Source organism: Peromyscus leucopus, chromosome 6, assembly GCF_004664715.2.
Source record: "Peromyscus leucopus breed LL Stock chromosome 6, UCI_PerLeu_2.1, whole genome shotgun sequence".
Classification (NCBI taxonomy): Eukaryota; Metazoa; Chordata; class Mammalia; order Rodentia; family Cricetidae; genus Peromyscus; species Peromyscus leucopus.
The window spans coordinates 34,893,621-34,919,056 of record NC_051068.1 but is presented as its reverse complement, the minus strand read 5'-3'; the positions used below and the strand labels follow the sequence as shown (position 1 = coordinate 34,919,056).

At 41.4% G+C, this 25,436-nt stretch overlaps 1 protein-coding gene across 1 annotated transcript in view; it reads right to left on the bottom strand.

Annotated features, from left to right (window-relative positions):
- Dclk1 (doublecortin like kinase 1) overlaps nt 1-25,436 on the bottom strand; it is a 302,407-nt gene that overhangs the window by 267,973 nt on the left and 8,998 nt on the right. Inside the window, 1 exon segment of the mRNA XM_037206606.1 lies at nt 19,874-20,220. Coding sequence (XP_037062501.1) covers nt 19,874-20,220 — 347 coding nt within the window.

Genomic DNA, 25,436 nt, shown 5'->3' with positions numbered 1-25,436 from the left:
TGATCTTAACTCTGAAATTTGTTTTAGATAGGTTCTTTTTCTTTTTTTCAATTGAACAATGACTTACAGCGGAGCCGCAGTGCATCATCTGCTGTGGTGTCTGGGGCATGGCTCCTTATCTCTCCCTACAGGCAGTCCTCCACTGTGCTCTGCTTGGAGACAGTCCTCCACTATGCTCTGCTTGGAGACAGTCCTCCACTGTGCTCTGCTTGGAGACAATCCTCCACTGTGCTCTGCTTGGAGACAGTCCTCCACTGTGCTCTCCTTACAGGCAGTCCTCCACTGTGCTCTGCTTGGAGACAATCCTCCACTATGCTCTGCTTATTCTATTAAACACAGAATTACATAAATCCAGTCAATAGGTTTGTTTCCCCGCAGATTTCTCTATGTCCTTTTGCTATTTTTTGTAACACAATTAAAACATGCTGGAAAATAACAGAAATCAGTAAAACCGAGATTTCTCTTTCTCAAGACAACTGGTTTTATCAAAAGGGAAAAAAAAATGAAATTTGTTTCCTGGCTAAATATATTAGGGAGAACAGATACTTGGGACTGGACTGTCACAAAGAAAAAGTCAGGTAGTTCCCGAGGCATTCAAAACCAGATGCAGAAATGTCAGTAAATATCCATGAAAGTGGGATCAGGCAGAATGAAAGGACATGGAGGGGCCAGACTTAAGAATCACCAAGGAGACAGTTGTAACCGTACAGCAGATGCCTGATCAAACTTACAGGCAGTGATGAGGCAGTCATGTGGTTGGGTTTACAACCAATGAGAAGGCAGAACAGAAAGAGTATTTAAAGACAGACAAACAGGAAGTAGCTCTCTCTCGGGGAAGCTAGGAGCACTGCAGGAGGTAAGATTTTATCTCTGAGCTCTGACCTCTCGGCTTTCTCTTTTACATTGGCTTTGTGTTTCTTATTTTAATAAGACGATTGGATACTTCTACAGACAGTAGCTGGAGATAAATTCTGCCTTCTTCTTATCTGCAGATCATTATTGATGCTGGTTGGGGGAAGTGGACCACAGGGACAGCCAATATATATTTTATTTCAAATGAGGATTGTACATCACTGGGCACCTAGGGCTCAAACATTGCAACAATTTCTAAAATTGTTATTCATAGTATGCCAAAACGAACTGGCAAAGGAGAAGATACAAGACACAAAATTCAAGTTCCGAAGGGCTCTCTGCAAGAACACCTAAGCTGTCTGTACGGGTATAGAAACAACTGGAGTCTAAGGGTGGCAGATGAGAGCCCGGACCTGGAAATAGTTCATCCATTTTGAGATTTGTCCTGAAGAACTGCACGTGACAAGCAGTCAATTAAACCTCTGGTGGCTGCAGCTGCGCTACTCATCCTCTGTGCTCTCCACTGACACTGCACCAGACAGGGTGCCTGCAGAGGAGCAGCACAGAATACTAGAAAGGGAGAGGGACAGACACATGGCTGAACACTACCATGAGAATAGGAAACCAATCCAAAGTTGTCCTCACCGCTGCTGGTGACAGGGATCCCAGTACAGACTTACACTCGCTCATCAAAAATAACGGCATTAGTATTATTCCATTTCAAAAAATATCCTGAAGTCATTGAAATCAAGGTGAGGCTTTGAAAAGGAACTGAATGCACATAAATATTCAAACACTATAATCTAAAATCTTTAACTGAGAACAATTTCCAGTTATTACCTTATTATCAACAATAAATTACTAAAATATTTTGGTTTTTTGCACACACCCACTTGTACACCTACTCACATGTATTTGTGTGCTTACGTGTACAGGGGAGAGGGAGAAGGTATGCCATGCAGGAAGATCCCAGGGCAACCCGCTGGGACTGCTTCTCTCCTTCTGTCATTTGGGTCCCAGGGACCAATCTCTGGTCAGTAGGATTGGCAGCATGTGCCTTTACCTGCTGGGTCATCTCACCAGCCCTAAACACCCACTTCTAAAAAACATCATGTAATTCAAGTCTCCAACAGTACATGTAAATTACTTCAACAAACTAGCATTTACCAAGCCCCTAATAAAAGCAAAACAGTGGCCAGCACATCATCACCCAGTGACCCCACTGAAATCCAAGTGCTTGTGTTCCCAGAGCTTTCCTTTGCTTCAAAAGAATTCCTCATAGAACAATTAAACCTCTAGAGGACTTTATGAAAAAATTTAAATAACTTTGATCTTTTTGAAAGTATTATTTATCTTTGTACTTGAAGTATGTGTTTGTACACGATGTGTGTACAGTGCCCACAGAGGCCAGAAGAGAGTGTCTCTTAGAACAGGAGTTCCATGTGACTGTGAGTCATGTGATGCTCCATGAAGTAGAGAAATCAAGATAAAAATGGCTAAGTCTTTCTTGATTCCATTAACCACCACACATGAAAAAGCAGAATGAGACAGGTTTGCAAATACGTCAATGTCCACCTGCAGATAGCATTTTGGACAGTAACAAGGGAAGTATCACCAACAGGATGCAGAGAAGGTAGAGTGAAGAACAGACCTCAGGCAATCAGCAGCAGAGCCTCAGAGGACAGCAGTCAGGATACTATTCCATCACAAACACAAAGTGTTTTGACTCACTTTCAATAACCCCGAAATTGCAAAGACAGTAAATGTCTCACAGTAAGAACCTGGCTGCATGTCCTTCCATGTAACACAACTTATAAGCCATCCAATCCAGATGGCACGGTGCTACCCAAGCTTCCCTATAGCAGAGGCCACAGTGGAATGTACAGGAAACAGCTTTAGCAAATGCATAATTATACAAAAACAGATTAAAAAAATGTGGTCACACATCGCCTTAGGTTTTTATTGCTGTAACGAGACACCATGACCATGGCAACTCTTATAAAGGAAACATTTAATTGTGGTGGCCGGCTTCAGGTTCAGAGGTTCAGTCCACCATGGCGGGGAGCATGGCAGCATGCAGGCAGATGTGGTGCTGGAGTTGAGAGTGCTCCATCTTGCAGGCCACAGGAAGTCGACAAGCTCACTGGGCAGTATCCTGAGTACATGAAACCTCAAAGCCCACCCCCACAGTGACACACTTCCTCCAACAGGTCCACGCCTGCTCCAATGAAGCCGCACCTCCTAGTAGTGCCACTCCCTGTGAGATTATGGGATTGTGGGGGCCAGTTACAATCAAACTTCCACACACATAGAAAAGAATGAGGCTCTTCGTTAGTTCTTGTCCACTTGAACAAACTAGAATCACCCAGGAAGAGAGAACCTCAAAAGAAGGATTGCCTCTATCAGATTGGCCTGTGGGCTCGTCTGTGGGTCATTTTTTAAAATTGCTAATCCACGTAGGAAGGCCCAGGCCACGTGGGCAGTGCCATCCTGAGCTGGTGGACCGCACTACAACATTTGCAGAAACGGGGGATGAAAGTAAAGTGAGGGGAGACCCTTTAGAAACAGCAATATAGTTCAGTAATACTATTTCAATAACTATGTATTCTGATACACTTTCCTCAAACCTCCAAAATCTCACGTGCAGCTACTGCTAAGTCCTTTAATTGTGACTCCCAGGAAGCCCAAAGCCACACATGCCTTATAGGGCATGCCTTATCTTCCCTGAGTCTATTAGCCCTATGCTCACATCTGTGTTAAAATCTACTGCACTGGAAGCGAGAATCATACCCCTAGACTAATGAGCCTTGATCTGGAGGTGGTGGGAAAGGGGGGGTGGGCTGGGGGAAGGGGAGGGGGGCAGGAAGGGGGAGAACAAGGAAATCTGTGGCTGTTATGTAGAACTGAATAGTATTGTAAAATAAAATTTAAAAAAAGAAAAGAAAAGAGAGCGCAAAAAAAAAAATCTACTGCACTCTAGCTTTGCTTTATACTGGCTTCTCTGAGATTCTTTTCTGTGGCGAAGTCAAGAGTTCTTTCCAGAGAACTCTGGACGGAGGCTGCTGCAGGCAGGAGTGCAGAGCTGGCTCCTCGTCTCACACCTCACTGCTGCCGACAGTGACTGTGACTTTATTAAGGTCATTGCCTAAGACAACTATGAGGCATACATTTTATGGCATATAAATTATACCTTAATAAAACTGTAATCAGCCTTTATGCTTTTTTAAAGCTGACATGTTTTAAGCTTAACGACATTCCATTTCCAAAACAAAATGGTTGTATTTCTAGGAGAAAATTCACATTATAAGTGCCCTTTTGCAGAAAGAATGTGCTTTTTTTTCATCACTGGAAAAGCAAAGCTTTGCAACAATCTAAGAGACAATGTCCTTGAGGTTTTAATATTTATTCCAAATGGATTAATTTCATAATAACGATGACAGAAGTCACCAAAATAACAACAAATTCTTAGAAGAAAAATTTTAAAGGCATTTCAATTGTTTTGGCAGATTCCCCTAGTTAAATACTAAAAGAGCACCAGAATTTAGTATTTTGAAACCCTCATGGGTAAAGTTGATAAGGTTTCTCAATGAATTGTGAACAACCCTAGAACAAAAAGATGTATATAAATTTTATGTGTTAAAACTTGGAAAACATCGTAAAGCATCATGTACAGTGTAGTGGTTAAGGAAGGCTCTGTGTCCCACTTGGGTACGAATCACAGCAGTTACTTCTACTCTGTCCTTACATATCTGAAGTTAAGACAGCGATAATATCTACCACACAGTGTGGCTGACACAGTAAGGAAGCTGTTAATGCTTAGCATAGGGTAAACATGCAGATAAGTGCAGGTCTGTTCTTGTCCGGTTTAGTATGTTGAGGTTTGTGCTGATTGGAAGTCAAGTGCCCTCCCCTTTGAGCTCAGGAATGTCAATTTTGTTCCCCACTAGGTGGCACTGTCTGCGGGGTTCTGGAACCTTAGGAGGTAGACCCTTGCTGGCAGGAGAAATCACTGTGTGCTGACTGGGACCTTCGGGGGTTCATAGCCTCACCCCACACCCTGTTCACTCTTTCTGCTTCCCGTGTGCTACTGACATGAGATCTCTCAGCGTTTTTTGCTCCTGTTACCTGCTACCATGCTTCCCTGCCCATTATGGACTCTAACCCTTTGTACCCTTAAGCCAAAACAAACTTTCTTCTATACATTGCTTTTGGCCATGCTATTTTTATCATGGCCACAGAATTGTAACTAATACAGCCTCATCCCTGGTCTGCGACCTTCCTGGCAGGCCAATTCACCAGCCATGTTGATGCCAACTGGGCACAACAGAAAATCTCTTCCAACTGCTGAGCTGTTCCACACTGTTACTGCCATCTCCTGGCACAGAGATGGTGCTAAGTCTGGACTTCCTTTGGCTGACTTCAAATGAGAGGGACAGAGTGAAGGATGCTTCAGCAGGATTCCTATGACGGAATCACTCAAATAACCCGTCCAAGTGAGTAGTGTAAGAAAGAGAGTAAATAATTCAAATGATAACTACAAGCAAGGATCGCTTTTCAAAACAAAACGTATTTTAAGACTTTGAAAATAAACTGTCTTTACCTAGGGTAAAACAACAACAAAAAGTAACAATAAAATGACTCCTAATGACACTCTGCTATACTCATAGATCAGTGCCTTTCTCCGCCATCATCAGAGAAGATTCCTCCTGCAGTAGATGGGAACAAATACAGAGACCTCCAGCCAGACATTATGCGGAGAGAAACCTTGGAACACACAGCTCTAAATGGGATGTCTCCATCAAATTCCTCCCCTCAGAGCTCAGGGAACCCCATAGAAGAGGAGGCAGAAAGAGTGTAAGAGCCAGAGGGGATGGAGGACACCAAGAAAATAAGTCCCTCTAAATCAACTGAGCAAGGCTCATATGAACTCTCAGAGACTGTAGCAGCAAGCACAGGGCCTGAATGGGTCTGCACCAGATCCTCTGCATATGTATTATAGCTTCCAGGTTAGTGTGTTTATGGGACTCCTGAGTGTGTGGAAGAGTGTGTCTCTGATTATTCTGCCTTCTCTTGGGGCTCTGTTCCTTCTATTGGTTTGCCTTGTCCAACTTCAATGTGATGGCCTTTGTTTTGTCTAGTTATATTTTATTTTGTCATGTTTGGTTGTTGTCTCTTAGAAGCCTGTTCTTTTCTAATGAGCGACAGAAGGGAGTGGATCAGGATGGGAGAAGAGGGGGGAGGAACTGGGAGGAGTCGAGGGAGGGGAAACTGTAATCCAGATATATTTTAGGAGAAATGAATGCCCCAAGACAAGGTATCTCTGTGTAACAGTCCTGGCTGTCCTGGAACTCACTCTATAGACCAGGCTGGCCTTGAACTCACAGAGATCCACCTGCCTCTGACTCCTGAGTACTGAGATTAAAGACATGTGCTGCCACCACCACCAGGCAAAAGAATCTATTTTTAACAGAAGGAGAAAACTTTTAAAAAAATAAAGGCTAATGTCTTCAAAAAAGAAAAAAGAAAGAGAAAGGAGAAAAGGAAAGGAAAGGAAGTGCCTTCAGTGTTAATCATCAATGGATTTTCAATTCCACTATACTTTCTATGTCTCCTGTGCACAGAATGTGTGTGTGTGTGTGTGTGTGTGTGTGTGTGTGTGTGTGTGTGTGTGTGTGTTTGTAATGTGACCCTGGGAGCCATTTTTGTTTCTGATGATCTTAAAGGGTTCTTTGGGGGTTTTTGTTTGTTCGGTTGGTTGGTTGGTTGGTGTTTTTTTTTTGTTTTTGTTTTTTGAGATAGGGTTTCTCTGTGTAATAGTCCTGGAACTCACAGAGATCTGCCTGCTTCTGCCTCCCTAGTGATCTTGATGTGAAGAAGTGGATGGTGATGTCACCACCCTGACTGCCAACATGCCCTCATGGAAGAGTAAAGGCTAATAACAGAGTTTGGACAGTTACAAACTGTTCTCAAGTCATTTAAAATAGGCCACAGGCCTTAAGAGCAGGGATTAATTTTAATGAACGCCATTTAATAGTGCATGGGTACACAACACTAAACATTTGTATTATTTGAGCTCTGAATGCGTTAGCAAAACAACTCTTGCACTCTTCAAAAACACGAGGGCAATTTCCCTAAAATTGTTTCCAGACACTATAAGGACATTTCCAAGTAAGACTATCCCTCCCAACTGTCTGCTACCTACAGGAATATACAAATGTGATAATGTTGGTTTCTCTCGAAATGATGCTATTGGAGAGCAGTTGGTCTGAGCACCTATGCAGCATGGGACGCAGACAGCATGATGTTTTCTGATCTAACAAACCTATGAGAACATGCATAGTTCAGGCAAGAAAACACATTTAGGTTAAAAGAGTAAAGTGTGTCTTCTTGATAGAATGCACATGAAACTGTTGATTTAATTTGGCCAAACCAAGGAGTCGTTTGCCAACATAGGTGGCTTGGTAATGTGGCTATTTTATGTCACTGTCAACAATAAACATTATGCATGGTGAACTTAATATTTGAGGTTTGATTTCTTCCAGCTAAAAGAAGTCAAAGAGATGATCCTCATCCCCCTTTTTTGCCCAGCTCATCAGGGTCACCACATGTAATGAAATTTTAGTAAAAGGGTGTTTATTTTCAAATACAAAGTGACTAGACCTATCTATTTGAAGTGCCATACAAATAAAACAGAAAAGGAACTTTTGCTGGAGAAAAAAAAAAAATATGATGTTACCAAGAAACAGCATGACCATTTCCCATGCCATTCTCTCACAGGACACCAACCCCAAAAATAGAAGGAGAATTATGGAGGCCATTCCACTTCTCCCAGGGCATGGCATCAAGCAGCCAGGAGAAACGAAGGGATGAGCTGGGTCTCCACACAGCCATCTGACTTAATGCTGGAACTCATTACTTTTGACCTTCCAATGCAAAAGAACCCCTGGTCACTGGGCTTTTGAATGTGTTTGCACAGCTTTGTGTCCTGTGTCCTGACTGGTGCAAAGTCAAGGCCAGTCCACAGATGCACCAAGTAGGGATACCTTATTAGCCTATTAGCCTCCTAGGCTGCACATAAGAAAGCCACTTGTCGCTGTTACTTCCCACAGATTTACTCCATCCACTATTCTGAGCAGGCAAGTCTGTGAGATATAAGATCCTTGGCACTAAATAGCCACGCACACTGGCTGAACATTACCTTCAAAGTTCCTTGCTCTTCCATTTCCCACACACATTAAAAACACCCTTGTGTTTGGGCATCTTCCATGCTGAAAGTTTTCTTGCCTGTAGGAACTGTACCTTGGCAACAGTTGAAGAGCTAAATTCATCTCTCATGGGGAGTTTTACTGACATTCACTCATTCCCACTAAAGACTCGCAGAAGATGAATGATGAGAATACTCATCTGTGTGTGGTGTGGGGAGGGACACAGCACCTAGCAGCATGGACACTAACTCTGTGGCCATGGCGTGTATCAATCTCTTCCTCAAAGTTGGCATTTCCACAGTGTGCTCACCATTCTCTGAATCTCCTAATCTCCATTTAGGCCCCATATCTCCCATCAGGGAACACATTTCATCCTCATGGCCTGGATGCTTGCCTGCTGACATTTATCCCTTGATATCTGATTTGAAGACTGGCATTGAGGGAATGTTGATGAAATTACTAAATCAGCTAAGATTGATGTTCTCATCCACCTGCCATGCAACCATCAGGGTTTCAGCACCCAGAGGCCTTCAGACTCCAGTGTTACATGTGTACTGTTCCACCCCCTGTACTGATGTTCTCAGGACTTCTTGTCACAAGGCATCACTGAAAATCTTGCCAAAATGTCCTCCCTGTTTCAGTGGATCTAGACAGACAGACTGCATGATGGCTTTCTCTAGTGTAATCACTGCTGCTGTCTCTAGACACTTGCTTTATAGGACTTTTAAGAAGATGGAATAATCATGTTTTTAGTATATAGAATTGTTTGCATTTTTCTGTTGTATAAATAGCTTAAAAGAAATCTCACAGCACTACTGTGAAAAATCTCAAAGAGCAAAACATCTACAGCATTGGGTTGGTTAGACCCTGAATAGCCCAGTACTTCCTAGCATGTACAAGACCCTGTGTTCTATACCGAGCCCTTACAAAGACAGGACCAAACTAATGAGCAGGAAGCCAAATTATACAAAGTAGAGTTCTTATTATAAAAAAAAAAGCAAAGAAAATGGACCAAAACATGGCTGAGGGCCATCTCAACTATCAGACTAGGGATAATTTTAACTTATCTTAGTATTTTCTCATTTACATGGAAATTCTTTACATTGATTACATATTAATCTGTGATGCAAAATGCTAATTAAAAATTAAATCTCCCATCTGTCCTTTTGTTTCAAGGGCATGTTGTTTGTGACATAGTTGAGATTCAAAATTGGGTTTTTTGAAGTTCCATTTGATTTCTGAAACTGTTGTGGTTTGGTTTTTTGTTTTTTGCTTAATTTGGTTGCAAGGATTTAAGCTCATCAGAGGAATCTGTCACAGCATATGGCTAAGGCCACCAATGCCCTCAGTTCTGGAGGTTCGAAGCTCCACAATGGGAGCAGATTCTTCCCTTAAGACTCTAATTGGCTCATCAACAGTTTTTAAATCCATCAGCCAAACCTTCCTTTAGTCACTGGGTGACCAATGCAGTATCCAGAAGATTTAGGTCAGGTCGTCTGACTAAAGTGGTGAGATCTTTCTAACAGACTATCTATTGTCCCCTTACAGGACAAAGTTGCTTCCGATGATTCTCAGAGTGCTCCCACATTGGCAGATGGATTTTGTTTAGTAAATTTTCTTAAGAGTATTTCACAAGTAGGAACTCAAGATGGGAAGCAATGACCATGGTGGGAAGCTCACAGTCTGGTCATACTGCCAGGGAGCATTACATTTGCTTAGCGCTCCACACCACGAGAGCCCGAGGTGATCAATGTGGCCCCACCATGGCCATGGGTTCTGTGTACTTTGCTGGACATTGGAAGCAATGTGCCAATTCAAACAGTGAGTCCTGGGACAAACTGGTCAATTATCCAACATGGTGGTTTGAATGAAAATGTCCCCATAGGCTCATGGGGAATGGCGCTATTAGTAGGTGTAGCCCTGTTGGAGTAGGTGTAGCCTTGTTGGAGGAAGTGTGTCACTGGGGTTGGGCTTTGAAGTTTCAGATGCTCAAGCCAGGCTAGGTGTTTTCTCTCTGTTGCCTGCAGATCCAGATATGGAAGTCTTGGCTCCTTCTCCAGCACCACATCTGCCCACATGTCACCATGCCTCCCACCATGATAACAGACTAAACTTCTGAACTGTAAGCCAGCCTCAATTAAATGTTTTCTTTTATAAGAGTTGCCATGGTCATGGTGTTTCTTCACAGCAATAGAACACCAACTGAGACATCCATTTACTGAGACATCAAATCATTAACTGATCAAAGCTTTAACCAAGTCAGGCCTTGGAGATTCAGAGGCCAGCAGGGCACCTTGTTAGCCACATGCCATAAAATCTTAAGGAAGAAACAGGCATGCATTTTACCAACACAATGAGGAGTTATAGCCTATATACAATAGCAGCAAATGAGTCCCAAGAGATGGAGCTGTGAGTTCTCACAGGAAACAAGGAAATGATCTGTAGATGAGATGAACTTTAAGCTGAATCTTGAGAAATGAGATTTGCAGAGCCAAACAGTAGTGGTACATTCAGAGAAATGTGTCGAATCATTGGGATGATAATATTCAGTATAAATGTAAGCAGTGACTGGCTCAAAGAAGATGTTCAAAAAAATGATGGTAACAATATTAGTATAACCTTATAATAGAATGGGTGACCAGCATGTTGATATCCTTAAGGAATACCCTGTACAATTGAAGAGGCAAGCCAATAAAATAACATGCAGGGTGCATTTACAATTGACTGACAATGAATGGATTGACAAAACACCATCACTGATAGTCCATCTTGGTAGTTTAGTTATGAAGGAAACAACGCAAAATGGCTAATTCTATGCCCATGGTCTAACCAGTGTTGATTACTAGTGACCAGTGACCTTAGGAAATCTGGAAACAAGTGCAGGAAATAAGATTAGTATATGGAGAGCACTTACTACAGCTCAAGCAATTGCATCAGTGACAACCCCCAAAATACAAGGTAAATGTTATGATGGCAACTTTAATGGTGAAACAAATCCAGAGAGTTTGATTTGCCAAGGGTCACACCACTGGTGAGGGTTAGAGCCAGGATTTGCTCTTACAGAGGTTTTATTCCAAATGTCATGTTCTAGGCATTATCATAGGAATTGTTTCTATGTAAAAAGACATATTTACAAAGGAAGAGAAGATTGGTCATCATTAAGGAGTAATGCTGAATAGTGAGCTCCTATTGTATAGTTCAAACATGACTTTTCTCAAACCAAAAATAACCAAACAACTAAACCCTTGGTATTTCAATGTAACAATTGATGGTAATCAGTAACTGCTATGATTCATATCTGTCATATTAATACGAACCTAGTCATACTCATAAGTCAAACGAGCCCTTTCTTCCCCAAGTTGCTTTCAGTCAGTTTTTTATCTCAGCAACAGAGAAACAAACTAGAAAGGAACCAATCATGATGCTAAATTTGTCACATGGATTATTTCCTTTAACACTTATGACTATTAACAAAGGAGGCATTATGGCTCTTATAACATAAACATAGGAGATAAAACAGTATCGTCAGAGAGATAATTGCTCCCACTGGGAGAATGTTATTCATTATCTCTAGTGTAGAAGACAGACTTTTTACTCAAATCTATCAGTCTATGAAACCAGTGTATCTCTTCTGTGTCATGTAACTGTTTCTCCCTATGTTCAAGTAAAATATATAAATATCAAAATTCTCATCCTAAGCAAATTCAATATACAGAATTTTAAATTTTAAATAATCAGTAAGTCAGTTGGGGTGATTTGAATAAAATGGCCCTTATATGCTCATTAATTTGAATGTTTGTTTCCCAGCTGGTGGAACTGTTTAGGAAGGATTAGGAGGTGTGGCCTTGTTGGAAGAGGCTTATCACTGGAGATGAGCTTCGAGATTTCAAAAGCTCATACCAGGAACAGTTCTCTCTTTCCCTCTCTCCCTCCCTCCTTCCCTCCCAGCCTCCCTCCTTCCCTCCCAGCCTCCCTCCCTTTCTTCTTCTTCTTCTTCTTCTTCTTCTTCTTCTTCTTCTTCTTCTTCTTCTTCTTCTTCTTCTTCTTCTTCTTCTTCTTCTCTCTCTCTCTGTCTCTCTCTGTCTCTCTCTCTCTCTCTCTCTCTCTCTCTCTCTCTCTCTCTCTCTCCTCTCCCTCTCTCTCCTGCCTACAGATCAGGATGTAAGTGCTCAGCTATTGTTCCAGAGCCAGCCTGATGCCATGCTTCTTGTTGCTTCCCACCATGTGATCATAGACGGTAAACACACCTCCAATTAAATTGTTTCGTTTAAAACTTGCCTTGGACATGGTGCCTCCACAGCACTAGAACAGGGACTAAGACGCCAGCATATTAGTCATCTTTTCAGTATTATAACCAGCACTTGAAATGACCAACTTAGAAGGAGAAAAGATTTATTTTGATTCATGGGTTTAGAAATCCCAATCCATGGTCTACTGGTCACATTGCTTTTGGACCTGTGGAAAGGCAAATAACAAAAAAAAAAAAAAAAAAAAAAAAAAAAAAAAAAAAAAATGTGGAAAGGCAACATGTCAACAAGAGCATGTGGTGTGGTAAACTACCCACTTCGTGGACAGGGAGTAAAAGAACAGGGGAAGGAATGGGAGGGGTGGTTCAGGAGTTAAGTGTTCTGCACTGATCTTGCAGAAAACACAAGTTTGGTTTCTAACATCCCCATCAGGAGATTTACATCTGCCCATAACTCCAGCTCCAGGGATCTGACACATCTAGTCACCAAGATTATATATGATGCACACATATACATATAATTTAAAGTGAAGGAAATATTTTTTAAAGAAAAGGTAGCAGGGTAAGAAGGAGTAGCTTGGCCCCCACAACTCCTTCTGAGGGCATTTCCCTGTGATCTAAAGACATTGAGTCAGTTCCTGTCTCTTAAAGGCTCCAAGTTGAGAAACAAGCCTCTAACATACAGATCTTTGAGGGACATCCAAGATTTGAACCAGCTAAGGAAACGAAATGAATTTCTCAGACTTAAGAAGAAACTACAAGCCAGATTTTCCCTGGCTGAAATCTAAGCCCACACATAGCTGACTTTAAAGTCTGTTTCCACCATCTCCATAGGGTCCTCAGTTCCCAAGCAGTGGTGCGGCCAGGTTATGTGGCCAGTCGCTGTGAAGAACACATCCCCACTAGGAGGCGATCATCGATCAGTCTTAGAGCTCCCTCGGCTCCCTACAGAGGAGCCTTTGGAGAAGGGGTTTTCAGCCCTGCTTTAGAAGGAACCTTCAGAACTTACTTTTGTTAAAACCACTTCTAGAACATGCACCACTGCAGCATCCATAGTTGATTACAGCAGGTGGAAGAGGGTGTAGCCCTTCCCAAATCTGAGGAATTAACATCTACATCAGAACACTTGTAGAGCCTAAGTCTTGATTAACCACCAAACATACATCACCTAAAATAGCACATCCGATTCTGAACACTTCAATTCTCTAAGTAAAATGCCATAATTATTTTAAGTTCCCCTTTCTTTGAAATCGGCTAAGATATTTCCATCAACTCCCGGGTCCAATGAGTTGGGAGGATGGCTGAACATGTGCTCCATGCTTTTGTCAAAATTTCAATTCTGACACTTGAGGATACAAGCTTAATTACCATTCTGACTATTTTTTTATACTAACTGCAAACAAAACTAAAAAAGTGCTGTTCATTTCCCTGATATAGATAATAAATCAAAATAGTTAAAAAAAATGTAGATCAGAAAGAAGGTTTAAACATGCCAATGGGAATAAGAGTTGTCATGGAAAAGCTTTATTTTCCTCAGAGAGACAGAGAGAGGGAGAGGGGGAAGGGGAGGGAGAAGGAGAGCAGGAGTGAGAGAAAGAGAGAGAGAAAGAGAGAGAGAGAGAAAGAGAGAGAGAGAGAGAGTCACTATAGCAACAGATACAGGCAACCTCCTTTTCAGGTTCAATGAATCCTTATTTCTTACTTTTTATTTAGAAACTTTCAATTTTCACATTTTTATCCTTACTGACTGCTATAGCCAATTTCAGTATTTAGCAACCTTTATCTCCTCCTATACTTGTAAGAGGAAGGTGTAGTTTATTCTATGAATACAATTTTTTAAGATCCTTTATGTTTTTTTAATTACTCATATTTGTCTTTTGTGTATGAGTGTATGCCCAGGTATGTCTATGTACTCTGTGTATGCAGTGGTCACAAAGATGAGAGGATGGCATTGGATTCCCTGGAACTGGAGTTACAGATGGTTGTGAGCCACCATATGGGTGCTGGGAACCAAACCCAGGTCCTCTGCCAGAGCAGCCAGTGCCCTTAACCACTGAGCTATCTGTCTTTCCAGATCCCTAGTTACTTCTACTTCAGAATAAAATTAGATATCTAAAACCAAAGGGGAAAAAAAGCAAAGGCCGTCTTGTGATATGTGCCCGCTAATTCTTTGGACATAGCAAGAGACCAACAAAACAGCAAAACGGAACCGTTACAACAATGTTCTGCAATAGGATATGCATGCGTAGGTCCCTCCCTCTCCTTATCTCGCTAACTGTGTGATGTCCCATTTGATATCTCCAGGCCATGACTGACCTCTCGGGTCACTGAATGCATGGAAAAGTGAACGAACTGGCAAGAAGGGAGAATTGTGTTTCAGCCAAATGATTCTGAAGATTTTTCACATAAGAAAAGCAGGAAATTGCTGGCTCACGCTGTCACACTAGTAGTGACAGATTTTACAAAGTGTATTGCTTATGTGAAATATCTACCAGATAAAAATGTAGACCCTCTGAATTTTTCCTCAGCTATCTAAGTATGCTCCGACACTGTACATGCTATATATTCAATGTCTAAGAATAGGCAGATCTACCTATGGTTTCCTCTTAAAGACTGTCTGGTTTACTGCTGTTGTATTTCTGAGGGGGTGAGGGTCACTGGGAAAAGCCTCGCCTATGATCTTCACTGTACAAATGACCTGCTTGGGCACTGGCTGTTCTTTATATTTCTAAAGAAGTGTCAATAACCATGACTTTAGAGGATTTACCAGCGGCAGGCAGCCAGACTGACATTTCCATAAAAGGATTCAAGAGCCATGTTATACTTGTATCAAATCTTGTATCTCTGTGCTTAATCATTTCAAAACAGTAATATTTCAAACGACCTCCAAGAGTGACCACTTAGCAGGGTGAGTGAACAGCCCACACCGAGACAGTGTTGTGTGTCTCACAACAGAGAATGTAGATAGAGAAAGTGACTCTCAAGTTCTCAGATTCTGGGAACCTCTGAAATGGGGAGAAGGGGGCTGCGGCTTCAGCCTTCGGTTTGCACACACGTGTCCTGTTCACTTCCTGGCAGGCCTCAGTCAAGAGTCAGATAAATAAAGCACCGCTGAAAATAGGGTTCGGCAAATATTTCCGTGACTTCTGCAGCCACGACAGCTGACAGCTTGATAACACGATGAGGAGAGTCTCCCAGAAGCTGGTGGGGGTGCGGTGGGAAGAGAAAGGTTTTAGCTAAGCAATTCTGGATGCTTCCCTTCATGAGCCACCATGGGTGCCTTAGCCAACTGCAGCTTCCTGTAGACTCTTTAGACAGTGAAGCATTTCCAACATGTTGGTTTCCTTAGTTCCATCTAAAAATATCTCAGAAAAAAAAAAAAAATGTGCCAGGGGCTGAATGAACTCTGAGGCTAGGGCTTAATGCAACCCTGGGAGGCAGCAATTTAGGAGGCCACACAGTGGCAAGAACTAGTGAGAACAGTGTGGAATATGCCCTCCAGTGTCTAGTTCCTCTGGGTAGCAGTGAACAGCGGGCATAGTTTTCACTGTTACTGCTAAAACCACAGCATGCGCTGTTTCCATCCACAACACATCTGCATGCTGCCCGAAGGGGACAGCGAAATCAACCCAGCTTGGACGCTGTCCTCACTCCTCACTGCGCAGCTACCAAAAGCATTCAGGCATTCACTTTATAAACAGTTCTATTTCTTCAATGCAAAGTATTATCTTTAAATATTTATTTATGTATTTTCCATACTGCTTATGGATTTGAGGCAGACCTGAGTTAAGCAAATAAAAAAAATAAATAAAGGGCACAAGTCAATGAGCAGTTAGCCTAGTTGGTTAGATGGTGGTGCTAATAAAAAAAAGTGGTACAAATCGTTATAAGGCTGGTTCCTGATGCAGCATAGAGATGCCCATGTCATCATGTACTGAGTGTGCTGGCTAGGTTTAGGTCAACTTGACACAATCTAGAATCGTTTTGATGAAAACACAGTTGAGAAAATTTCTCCACCAGATCGCCGTGTGGGCAAGCCTATTGTGCATTTTCTTATTTTCTTGATTAATGATTAATGTAGTGTCACCCCTGGGCAAGTGGTCCTGGAGAATATAAGAAAGCAAGCCATGAGGACCAAGCCAGTACGGAGCACTCCCCCATGGCCTGTGCTTCAGTTCCTGTCTCCAGGTTCCTGCCTTGAGTTCCTGCCCTGACGTCTCTCAGCAATGGCTTTGCACAACTGTCAGACATGAAAACTGCAAGTAAACCCAACCCTTTCCTCCACACGCTGATTTTGGTCATGGTCATCACAGCAATAGACACTGAACTAAGAGTTAAGTTCACTGCACTACACTGAGTGTCACTCCATGGGAAGGCTTGGAAGAACCCCGCTGTTTCTCAGAGGCTTACTAAAAACAACCTGTCTCTGCCAGAACTGTCCAAACATTCTACCTGAACAAACTATTTACTGGGCAGATTTCCCTTTAGAACTGAAATGATTCAAAACTCCTGGGGTCTGTGAAGAAGGGCTTGCTTTATTTTTGCTACTGGGAATTCAAACAGAAATTCTTTATGTTCTTTAACTCCCTCATCTAATTCATCTGCACAGAAAACTATGCTTCAAGAAAAGCAGTCAACTTCAGTAGTCAATTAGAATAGCTACAGTGTTTATGAGATATCATCTTCTCAACTACGTATCTATCTATCTATCCATCCATCCATCCATCCATCCATCCATCCATCATCCATCCATCCATCCCTACCCTGAAAACATTCAAATGAAATTCCTTGGGAAAAATACTTCCATTATAGTTTAGATCTTGAACATCCTCCACAGGCCTAATTCTTAGCAGTATGTTTCTCAAGCTGGTGCTAGAAGAGGATTGTGGTTTCTTTATGGCCTCTTTCTCGCTTTCTTTTACTTCCTAGACGTTAGATGAATGGCTTTTCTCACTTTCCTGAGTTCCTGTCACAGAGTTCTGCCTTGCCACTGGCCCAAAGGATTGGGCAACCAGGTCATGGATTAATATCTGCAGACCTGTGAGCCAAAGTACTTTTCTCTTTATAAGTTAATTACCTCAGGATTCTCACTGGGTGATAGGATGCTGCCTGCCACTATTCCATTAAAATTTTTTCTCAATAAATTTGCAGGTGTTCTTAGCCTGATCTGCCCTGGTATAGAGATAACCAGCACAAGCCTTGAAGTGTCATTGGCTCAAATTCCAACTCCACCATTTGTTGTCTTTAGACATGTTTTAAGCATGTTTTTTTAAACATGTTTAACAAATTATGTCTTAGTAAGAACAATAATCCAACTGTTGTAGGGATTAAACATGATCATACATACCATATGCTTAGAAAAATGCTCAATAAGCCTATTATCACTATTATACTCCAGGATTTCCATCACATACCCTGTCATAGCTGGAACCATATGCCCTCTACAACACAGGAGTAATAATATCCATGTTTTATTGGTGATTATAGTGAAGCCCAGTCACATGTTTTCAAAAATCATCTGTTGATAAGCCAAGATTTGAATCCCAGTCTTTGGCTATTCAACATTGGATTGTTTCCAATTACACTGAATTATTCACATTGATTATTTACGTTAGTCCACAGCAAACATAGCCATTGTGAAATGTTGATGTTAGGCAAATTCAGAAAAGAAGAAACAATTAAGAACATTATATCAAATCTAGGAGAAAGTAAATGATTAGTTGATACAAGTATTAACTGAAGCAGTGGCCCCTAACTTCTTGACTTCACATACAGCAATTTTGAATACCCAAAATTCCAAATGAGAAAAGGCAGAAGAGGAGGAAACGGGGGAGGGAGGAGGAACACTTACAAATAATTCAAAATCCTTTTGATGGACTTCAGTTAACATACAAGGTAAGAGGTTTCATTATAGCATGCTCATCCACAGGCTTCCTGACTTCCTTCTCAGACATGCCCCCCTGCTGTCTGCCTGTGTTTCCTGTGTCACCCACTGCTGGTCCCCTTCTTTTACCCACATAGTGCCCCCATTCTGCCTTTATATGCATGGCAGGGTTGCCTTAAAATTTCCTTTTTTTTTCTAAAAACAAGTGAACTCCCATCTTGGAAAAAAAAATCATCTCAGGAAAATGCAGAACTATGGAATGGCTGCACAACCTGAGATCGACTTCAATGCCTAAATGTGATGTTCGTTTCCTTGTGGCCACAATAATTCACAAGCCAATGGTGGACTTGCTGGCCAGTGATATATAGAGGACATTCAGACTTCTTAGGTCTCAAAGATGGAGAATATTACCCCCATGAATCCTTATCCACATGCAAGTTTTCTGAGACAAGCAGAAGATAGTCAATAATCACAGACAACTGGTACTCTTCTTCATTCCTAATGAATTTTAATAAGTTAGGACACTTAAATGGATCCCCAGCAGAGTGATTCTTCATGACTGACACTTTTTATAGTGTTAGCATCTATTCTCATTCATAAACTTTGGATGCGTTAGCCTTTAGGAACTTCCATGAGAATTCTACTTAGTACAAGTCTCTTCATTATGAATCTAGTTTAGATCCTTCAAATTACCCTCAAATCACAAAAAGTCATTTAAAAACACATTAAAACTACATTTCAGGAATGGTTTCTGGGGAGGGAGGATGGTGTAAGGGTAAAGAGGCCTCCAGTAGGTTGACCATGCTCCAGTGGGTGGTCCCACACCCTTCAATGTACGAGCAGCACAAATCAGATTCAGTGAGTTACCAAAAAATAAAAACTAAAGGGCACAAAGTTGGGAGGAGGTGAGGGGGTGCGGGCAGATCTGGGAGGACTTAGGGGAAATAGTAGGGGATGAATACGATCAAAATACATTGTGTAAAATTCCTACATATTAATAAAAATATATTGCAAAAACATATATTTCAAGCAAAAGTAATAATGCTCAGAATGATCATCATAAACAAAAGGGCACTGTTCAACTCCCAATGGGTAGCAAACATGCCATGCAAATAATCAGCACAGATTCTTCCTGCAGTTCCCATCCTGACAAGCCTTCTCAGAGTAGCCTAGGTGGAAACAGGCCATTCCTTAGCTACAGATTTTAAAGTCTTGACAATTCTATTGACTATGACTAATGAACATTTCTGAGACATAGAATCATAAATTGTGATTTAGCTCAACAAATGCTTTCTATTTTTCCCTTGCAGACTCAGTTTCTCTCAGAATCTTAATCATCTTTAAGACTCTAGCAGGCCTTAAAGGACATAGGAAAATTTTGAAATCAGAAGACAGAATAGCACTATTACGCTAAGCAAATAATTACTTAAATAATTAAAATGATGATTTCCTCTTCAAAGATAGCTCCGCCCCTTTGTGTTTTTTTCTTTCTTTCTTTATTATGGTGATCAATCCTGTCTGGTACCAAGAGTAGTCTCAGATCAATGCATGTTTGTGAACTAGGTGACCCAGTCCCTTCAACACTAATAAAGCATGTGCTTGAGGTCCCCACTTTATGCCAAGCATTATCCCCCAATTTCCTGGCACTTGCTCGTAAAATCAGAGTGGCCCAGGCTCCACCCTTACCTGCTTCCCATCCAGAGTGTACAGGCGCTTCACCACACCCGAATCCAGCTTGATAGCATCGGTAATGTCAGTGAGAACCTGCTCAAAGGAGTGAGCCGTCTTCTTGTTCAGCAGGATCCTGACAGCCTTCCGTGGCTTCACCCCACTTCTGATGATGGTGACCAGCTTGGGTCGGATGAAATCCTTATTCTCCCGAACCTCTGAAGGTCCTCCCTTGGCAGTGGCCAGTGAAGATACTGCCCGGGAAGCTGAGGTGGTCTTGACGTTCACAGACCAGTTGGGGTTCACATTCTTGGTGTACTCCAACTTCTTAAAGGGCTCAATAGAGCCACAGACATAGCTTTCACCTGAGGAAGAGAGAGGGGATTTCAAATTTACACCTCAGGGAAGCCATTTCCTTTCCCTACATTCCTCTTTCATGTCTCCATTTCTAATCAGTGGCAAGAATCACCTATGACTTTCAAATCAATGGAAGAATGATAGAGAATTAATTTAAAACACTATTTCTCACTTCAAATATCTTTCTTTTGATATAGACTAGCTTCTTGGGAAGGAAAACAAAACAAAACAAAATAAACATTTCTCTCCCTCTGGTTGCTGATAGAAATATCAATATTTCCACTTCTGAAGGAAAAAGAACTGGAATTCGAAAATTGAGATTATCTGTTGATATTTAAGGGCATTTAAATTTTCAGCAAACTTCAGAATTGGGAGCACTTACACCTGGCACCTGAGATGATTTGAAAACTAAAAACAAATGGGTACACAGCTTCTTAAAATAGGTAATATATAAGTTTAGTGAGTATAATACAAAAATTCTGTTTAGCCAGATAAAATTGTGAAAGCCAGCAAAGACAACCAGCCTTCTTTTCTGCTGCCTACATCAAGCTGACCAAACCACACACACAAGGAAGTCAGTTCAAATGTGCTGATAGGCGAGAGTGAAAAACTACAAACTGTCGCTTCACAAATGCACTCTAATATCACAAAATGTTTATTAATTAATGACTCAAGAATATGTTAATGAAACACTCGACCTGAAAATATACAGATTATTCACAAAAGAATACGACACAGGTGCTAAGAGACCGAAAATTGTGAAATGATTGATTCTAAATACATATTTCACAGGATGAGGCAGAAACACTTCAAAATGAAAGATTTTATCACAACACCCCCACTCACCCCCACACCTCATTAGTAAGCTTTTGTAATCAGAACCCGGTGGATGCCAGTAAAGTAACCCATGCCTCATTCAGCACAACCCATTTGTTGTTACCTAAGTCCTATTTTTAAACTAATAATGCAAGCACTCAATGACACAGAATTAAGCAGCCACATAAAAATATCCCAACCCCAACCAGAGTTTCAAAAATAAAAAGACAGTTGGATATGTGTCTTAGCTTGCTTCATATTGCTGAGGTTAAAAACTAACCAAAATGAACTTGGGGAGGAAAGGGTTTATTTCAGCTTATAGTTTATAGTACATCATGGAGGGAGGTCAAGGCAGGAACTCAAGACAGGGACCTGGAGGCAGGAACTAAAGCAGAGGCCATCAGGGAGCACTTCTTACTGGCTTGTTCTCCATGGTTTGTTCAGCCAGCTTTCTTAGAGATCCCAAAACCACCTGCCCAGGGGTGGCACTGCCCATAGTGGGCTGAGTTCTCCTACATCAATCATTGATTAAGAAACTGTCCCTACAGACTTCATACAGGCAATTCAATGGTGGCGTTTTCTCAATTGAAGTTGCCTCTTCTCAGACGACCCTAGCTTGTGTCAAGTTGAAAAAAAGCTAACCAGTACAATATGTATGCCAACATTTATTTTGCTAAGGGTTTTTAACACTTCTTTCAATCATGTATATTATACCCCATAAAAACCTATAAACCAGAAAATATGTCTCCATCCCCCTTCCTTGGAAGAGCTGACTCGTCCCAAGTATATTTCCCCAGGATCCAAGAAGATATCATACATACATACATACACATGTGCATGCCCATATGCATATACATATATGATGCTGTGACAGGGGTGTTTTTCAAAGTTTGTTAAAGAATTATGAACTCATCCATGGGAAGAGCTATGTGGAAATTTGGACTCAAAACTGTGCTATGTAAGCATGTGAATTTGGACCAGTCCCTTAGATTTCAGGGTAATGGTTTGCTCAATGAAACTTCATTGAGCTTTTATGAAGGTCAAATTAGAAAGCCTGGGAATGCAACTTAGCACACACATAGCACAGAGGCCTGGGTTCAATCCTTAGTACTCACCCACCCCTAGTAGACAGTGGAGATGAGAGTATCACAAAGAGGCAGCTTTACTCTTGACCAGGCAATAGGCTTAAAAGGACAATTAAACAGTAAGTTGGCCATACATCAAGTCATGTTCTGATGCATGCCGTCTCACCTACAAATCTCACCACAGCTTATGAGTCCAACACTAGTATGCCTCTCACTGTAGGACACACTGAGGTACAATACCCTAGGTAGCTTATTCAAGGTCACATGACTAGCAAAGATGAAAAAAAAAAAATTCAAACAGTGATTGGTCTGACTCCAGAACCTATGCTCTTACTTGTGATTCAATGTGTGTGTGTGTGTGTGTGTGTGTGTGTGTGTGTGTGTGTGTGTGTGTGCCTCTGAAGAGAACACCTGTCTGAGCTGAGATAGGAGAGAAGCTGTCCTTGTTAGATCTTTGATTGTTCGTTTGTCAACTTGACACACATGGTTGAGAAAATGCCTTCATCAGATTGGCCTTTAAAAAAGTCTGTAAGGAGATTTTTCTGGCTGAAGACTGATGTGGGAGGGCTCAGCCCACTGTGGGCGATATGTCACCTCTGGGCAGGCAGTCCTGGGTTATATCAGAAAGCAAAATGAGTAAGCCACAGGAGCAAGCTAGTAAGCAGCACTCCTCCGTGGCCTCAGCTTCAGTTCCTGCCTCCAGGTTCCTTCCTGGTGTTTCTGCCCTGACTTCCCTGCATGATGGACTATGAGATGTAACCTGAGATAAACCCTTTCCTCCACAGTTTGCTTTCGGTCATGGTGTTTATCACAGTAAGAGAAAAGCTAATGGAGACAGAAGAAAACAAGGACTACAGTTAGGTTGTGGAAAAGTGACGTGGTTTTGTTTCTTTTTTCATTGTTCAAAAATTTTCTACAATGGTTATTGTAGAAGTGTGCATTTCTCCTTCAGTCCTGAAAATGGGTGAGATTGTAACTTCACAGTATTAAAGTCTTAAAAGCTTTCATATAGCAAAAGAAAGGAGAGAATACGTTGAAGAAATGTCTCAGTCAGAAAGAACAAAGCTTGGTATCACCTTGGATTTGAAAGGTGGAGGGGGAGAAATCACGGGTGATACTAAATAAAGCTCATCTCATTCCATTCAGGCATCTATGTGAGAGTGCCATGGACAAGGGAGTTTACAACTGCCAAACATTTCTTTCTGGGAATTCTAGAAAGTGGCAGTCCCAGACTGAGACTCTGGTGGGTTCACAGGGCCCCTTCCTGGCAGATGGCACCATCCTGCTGTGGGAATGAACAAGGCAGTTCCCTTAGGCCTCTTTTATCAAGTGTGTACTCCTGTTTGTGAGTCCATCCTCATGACCTAGTCACAGGGTTTCTGTGTTTTAACACCATCACATAATGGTTATGTTTCAACATAGGGCCTTTTGGAGTTTGCAAATATTAGTAACCTAGCAGGTAGTGACATCATCCAGAGAGGTCTGTAACAGGAGAAGAGAAGCAGATTCTGGACAGTGGACAAAGGGGATTTCACATGACACTGCTGAGCTGGAAGAGACTAAGAGGTCATTTCAGCTGAATACATCCACAGGGACCCGAGGGTTCTCCTACAATACTTACTCATTGCCCAGAGGGACACGGTGACGGTGACATTAGAATAAAGATTTACCCAGAGTTGCTGACTCCAGGTAAGGCGTATGGACAGAAATGGCACTCCAGAGGGATGTGGAGTTACTTCTGTGGAATCTCTATGCCAAACACTCAGTACCAAACCAACCAGCAGACAACATTCTGCAGGCTAACAAAAGAGTGTTCAAAACTCTCAAGGACTGCCATTACTTGGCAGAAGTGACAGACATGGCAGCTAAAGCTGCAATGTCTGTTTGCATAACAATAAACTTCCCAGCCTCCGTGGGAAAGCTGACAGAACTCAGTGCTGTGCCATGTTGCTCCATCCATTGAGTTAGGTTGTAGACCTTCCATTATGGCAGTTGGCCAAAGGATGAACAAGGCACCTATCTTGTGATAGTTATTCGAGACCAAGTTAATTTCTAGATGAAATATTTGTAATTTACACAAATGATTTGATTTTTAAAAAGTAAAACCTAATCCACGACTCACATATTAAATCCGTACTCTTTCCGTTAAAATGTTTTAATAGGAATGAAACAAGAAGATAAAGAGAAATGACTTCTTGACCTCAGAGCACACCACACACAGGAGACATAAAAGAAAGCCATAAATTAAAAAGACTAGCATATTTGAGTATACAAATTTTAGTATAAATATACATGACAAAACACAATCAACAAAGTCACTAGGTTAAGATGAATCTAGAAAAAAAACCACTCATTAAAACAAAGGACTAATACTTTTAAAAGAAAAATGGATCCTATGTCAGTTAAGATGATGCCAATGTGGCAGGAAAAAAATGATAAAAGGTACAAAGCAAAAGGCATAGAAAAATATACAAATGCCCCTTAAACACATGAAATGATGGAAATTAAAACAATAACAAGATAGAAGTGTTTTCTTGATATATTGGCAAATGACAAGATATTTGACAACGTCATCTTGAGGGTGGTCAGAGTGGAAACTGGAACCACCTTGGTGGGCGGGGATTCACCAATAGTCTTTTACCTCCACACAATAGTTTTCTATGCAGTCATCCTAAAGTGAACCACCAACATGAATGGACAATATATATCCAAGTGTGCTCACTGCAATGCTATGTGTAGCAGCAAAGGGTTACACATGTCTTAAAATCTCATCAAGAGAAGGCTAGTTAACTAAACATCCATATAAGGAATATGGTGAAGTAAATAAAAAGGACATACTTGTTCAAAATGTTTCTGATAGGAAAGTATCTCCAAGGTAATAATGTTAAGTGAAAAGCAAGATACAGAAAGGGATGCATTTAAAGGTAAGATTCTGGGTTAATTACATGTAGATTGTAATACGTTTGGTCACACTAAGAAAGGACTGAAAAAAAATAAAAGAGGAAAAAAACACAACTATTACACTCATTGCCTTTGGGGACTTTTATGGCAAGCCTGCTTTAGAGACTTACAGAAAGGAATTTTTAAGTTGTTTGACATGTCAGAGAGAGGCCCAGTGAAAGTAAATGAGCTACAGAGAGCAAAACACTACACCAAGATAGAAAGAAAACCATCCTGAAAGACAGACAAGCAAAAGTCAGGGCAGGAGAGAAATCAGCTAACTGCTGGGTGAAATGCAGTTGATTGGCCAAAGCATTTCCTGTGGAGTCAGGCAATGTGCTCAGAGACATATGTGGGAATGGAGGAAGGGGAGGGGATCCCAC